We start from the raw sequence: 4,214 nt of genomic DNA on the forward strand, positions 1-4,214 counted from the left end.
TAAATGTGCACCCATAAATAAAGTACTACTTGACAAAGGATCCAAAAACTCTTAATTCCTCTTGCGAGCAATTCAAAAGGTCCAAACATTTAAAGTTTCTCTAATAGGTAAACAAATCAAAATCCAGTGCTGGCCCTGAGTATAGGCTCGCCTAAGGCCCCACTTTGGTGAGGGAGTTGAATAGAAATACATGCCAAAAAAATTTATTTGTTTTTTATTTTACACATATTTTTACATATAAATAAGGTTCCATATTTGAAATCGGTCTAAATATAGATGACAATTTGAACAGTTAAAATCGAAAATCGCAGTTAACCGAGCCGAATGGAGCGAAAAAAATCGAACCAATGGTGCAATGGGGGTGATATAGTATTTGATTTTAATGAATCGGTTCGTGACGGTGCGGGTTTGGTATTTACGCCGTCGAACTGAAACCGAATCGACTACCCGCTTAAAAAAATCATTCTTTTATTAGGAATAGCAAGTATAGTGAGAAGGAAGTTGACGAAAGGTACATTTTTTTATTTAAATCTTAGTTAAAACCATTTTGGATTAGGTAGTATCATTGTATTCTCTACTTACATTTCTTATTTACTATATAAGAATCAATTTTGAGTGCTTACCTATACTAGTTAGAGTTGTGGGGAAGAATGAAGATTGAATATGAGTTAAGGTTGAAATTTTTGAATTATTGAGCATGAATCAAGTAACTATAATGCACAAGAATCAATAATGAAGGAAAAGTTTAGTATTGTTATATTCATAATATTGTTTGTTAAATTTGTATTTTACAATTGGAATTTGGGATAATGTTTGCATTTTCGTTTGGAATATTATGTTTTTGTTTTCATTGACTCTCTTTTCGTAAATTGTTTTATATCAATTTGACGGATGGACCTATAAAAAATAATTTATTTTCGTGGTTATTAATTGAATCGAGATACGAACCGAATCGAACCGAATGGATTTATGTGATTATGGTATGGCAAAAAATTTGACGGTTCGGTGATGATTTTGGCGGAACTGAACCGAAACCGAACCGTTGCCATCCCTGGGTCTAAAGCCCCCAAAATCTCACGGCCGACCTTGTTAGAATCCTTTCGACAAAGAAGACAAAAAAACCCTTTAGTTCTTTATTTATATAAGGTAGGCAAAGTCACCCGTGTAATGCACAATAATATATTGTGAAGATTCTCACAGCCCAAAAAGGTAAGCTTCTGAGACCAATATATTACCAAAAAAATAGTTTAAAAAAAAAATTCTCTATCTCTTTTCCAAATGAAAAAGTGAATCATAAAGGCATCACTAACACTGATCGAAACAAACTTGAACCAAAAATCAACACCCTGAACTTTGAACAAAGCACATTACCATAATCCTTGACTCGAACTCCATCGCTTCTGTCATTCTTAAACCGCGACGCACCCGGCCACTGACAATATTCTGCAAAAAAAAAATGAAAAAGGAAAAAGAAATCCAGAGCAGAAGTAAAACTTCATTGGAATATTTACCAGGGTGAATTGCATACTACTGTACAATTGAAGTTCTATCCAGTGTAATATTCAATCATGTCCAATGCTAGCTAATAAACATGTGAAATGCCAAGCGATAAGTACAAAACGATCATGGGTAAAACAACAAAAGTGGACCTGGGTCGGAGTTGGATATGGAGTCCGAATTGGAGTCAGTGTCGGCGGAGTAATCGGAATTGTTGTTGGTGAGGTTGAGCCACTTGCGCATGACCACTCGAGCCCAGAAAAGCTGCAGGCATGTGCAACCGAAACACAATTTTTCAGCCCAATTTTTCTGCAATCTCTCTCAAGTCACCCAATAAAAAAAGGATTTCTAGTAATCATCAGTCTAAAAAAGAGAAATCTGTAAAAACATACAACAATACCTCTGATTGCCGGCGTTGGGGTCTTGAATTCTGCTTCCTCATGTTCAAACAGAAAGTCTGAACGGAAAATTGTAAGAAATAAATGGCAAAACTGTGGGGGGAAAAAAACAGATTATAAATGATTAAACCCGGAGCTCAAGTGGGTCGTTAATTATACCTTTATAGTATTAATTAATTTTAACGGGAGTGAGTTATGTGCTTCGGGAAGGAGTTTGACAGTGACATTTCGGTGGCGCAAAACTCGCCAACGAAATTAACATTTTGACGTGTGAAATCAAATCTTGACGTCTGCCATTTAATTCAGTTGATATGAGTTCTCCATTTTGTGGCTGATGTAACATTTTTTTTTTTTAATATCTAAAACCAGACAGAACTCTCCACCTACGAAAATTTCCATAATTAGAAAATGACAACACTGGTCGGTTACAGCCAGTTCTAATTCATTCTACATGTGAAATCGAATCTTGACATCTGCCATTAATTCAGTGGATCTGAATTCTCCATTTTGTGGCTTTTTTCTTTTTCTTTTTTTATCTCTAAAACCAAAAAGAACTCTCCACATATGAAAATTTCCATAATTAGAAAATGACAACACAAAGCTTGCTGTGTGTACAGAAATTGCACGCACAGAAATCATACAGAATAGACGCAATAGCGGGTGGGTTGGGGGATTTTTTGACATTTTTTATCACAACGTGGGTCCCACACACGTGAGATTTTTGGCAGAATTCTATGAAACGGTTTTCTGTACAAATGGAAATCTTCATGACAACACTGGTAACTTACATCCAGGTTTAGTTACTACTAACCCAGTTTATACATCATTATTTCAAAATCCTTATTTTCTCAAATTCGTTTTCAATTATACATTCTCACAATAAAATATCTTACATGTAAAATTTAAACTTTTTCACATTTTTTAATCACATATTCTCCAAAAATTTATTATTCCAGAAACTCATTTTTCCTACTTTAATGATTGGCAAACAAGGGCTTAATGTTCATCACTATAACAAAACCCACAGTTATCATCTGAATTATTGTAATACAACGAGCCTTATAGAAGAAATACAAATTATAATTTTGTCGATTATGATATCGAATACTGATCAAAGAAAGACGAACTAAGAAAATAACGTTTCATGTTGGAAATAATAATACCGAGGATCGCATGATTATTTATATTGCAATTTGCTTTTAAGTCAATTATGGGTAAAATTCTATGGACATGTTAATCGTGCTTCACCATCTGGTCCTATGTGAGCAATCATGTTATAAGCATGCTTGGTTTTTATTTAAAGAAAGTAAAGTTTCTTTTGGAAAAAGTAAATTTTCAGTTAAAAATCATAAGAGAAAGGTATCTTCTTAAAAAAGCTAAACATGTTTCGACTAAAAAAGTGAAAACGGATTGACAGAAAAAAGCAAATCATCCAGACAGAATTATTAGAGGAAAAACCTTTTAACCAAAAAATTCAGAACCTCCATATGTTCATAATTGAGTATTGTAATTAAACATAAAAATCTGTCTAAGCATGAATCAGAAGCTCATAGCAGAAATGAATTCCAGCTGAAGATTATGAAAGTGAGCCAATATACAAAAATATCGTATGATTTAGAGCATGTGTTGACCATCTTAAAAGCCGACTATACATGCCGCCAAAATTGCCACCTTTCAATGATTTTTAAACGACTTTTAAGCAGGATCAACGTACCTTAAAAGATGTGAGAGTCGGGTTGCTAGAGTGCACCTGCAATGTAAGGTGCAATTTCTTCTACTTCTCAGCACAGCACCAGAGAATAAAGACTACAAGTGGTTGTGTAATGAATAAAAGGTAAAAGAGAATCCACCTTTTGACAACTTATAATTCAGCTCAACAATTCAGATTATGCCACGTGGCATTTTAGTTTTAGCCATTTTAAATTTTTTTATTAAAGGATTTTTTTAGGTTTCATGTTTTGACTTTGTGGGCCAATCAGACAATAACTAGTAGTGAGTTTTTCATTAAGCCCCTCTTTGATCTTCATTTTCAAAAACTTTTATTTTTCATATTTATTTTTAACCACGTATTTAATATGATTCATAATTTTTATCAATTTTTCAAATATATATTTCATCGATCCTTATCAAAATCTACTAAAAATTTAGGGAGTGTTTGGGAGTGATTTTTCATCCAAAAAATTTGATTTTTTGACCGTTATCTTACCATTCCAACCGTAAAGTTTGACTTCTTCTCTCACATGTGATCCCCACTTTTCTCCTAACAGTCACAAAATTAATTCTCAAAATCGCTCTCAAACGGGACCTTAATTTTTAGCT

The 4,214-nt window shown here is 33.6% G+C and overlaps 1 protein-coding gene across 4 annotated transcripts; it reads right to left on the reverse strand.

The window, feature by feature from the left end:
* Positions 1 to 1,108: 1,108 nt before the first annotated feature.
* On the reverse strand, positions 1,109 to 3,699 carry LOC111373061 (type I inositol polyphosphate 5-phosphatase 1-like). Of its 4 annotated transcripts, none has more exons than XM_022995532.1 (4): positions 3,610 to 3,699; positions 1,898 to 1,954; positions 1,650 to 1,806; positions 1,109 to 1,443 (listed from the first exon to the last, which is right to left on the reverse strand). In XM_022995532.1, exons 2-4 carry the CDS (start codon positions 1,937 to 1,939, stop codon positions 1,292 to 1,294), a joined length of 351 nt encoding a protein of 116 aa, XP_022851300.1. In that variant the 5' UTR covers positions 1,940 to 1,954; positions 3,610 to 3,699; the 3' UTR covers positions 1,109 to 1,291. The 4 variants fall into 4 exon arrangements, with proteins under 4 accessions (XP_022851300.1, XP_022851301.1, XP_022851303.1 ...); XM_022995533.1 differs by lacking the exon at positions 3,610 to 3,699 and adding an exon at positions 2,055 to 3,573; XM_022995535.1 differs by lacking the exon at positions 3,610 to 3,699 and adding an exon at positions 2,055 to 3,571 and having other exon boundaries at positions 1,111 to 1,443; positions 1,650 to 1,761.
* Between the last annotated feature and the right edge of the window lie 515 nt (positions 3,700 to 4,214).

This window comes from Olea europaea, unplaced genomic scaffold (genome assembly GCF_002742605.1).
Source record: "Olea europaea var. sylvestris unplaced genomic scaffold, O_europaea_v1 scaffold1066, whole genome shotgun sequence".
In the NCBI taxonomy this organism is placed as follows: domain Eukaryota; kingdom Viridiplantae; phylum Streptophyta; class Magnoliopsida; order Lamiales; family Oleaceae; genus Olea; species Olea europaea.

Excerpts from the sequence above, each read along its gene's own strand:
- LOC111373061 (XM_022995532.1), bottom strand. The coding sequence starts at position 1,939 with ATGAGGAAGCAGAATTCAAGACCCCAACGCCGGCAATCAGAG. Across the intron at positions 1,807-1,897 it reads CCCAACGCCGGCAATCAGAG|AAAAATTGGGCTGAAAAATT; the intron begins GTATTGTTGTAT and ends GAGAGATTGCAG. Across the intron at positions 1,444-1,649 it reads CATATCCAACTCCGACCCAG|AATATTGTCAGTGGCCGGGT; the intron begins GTCCACTTTTGT and ends TTTTTTTTGCAG.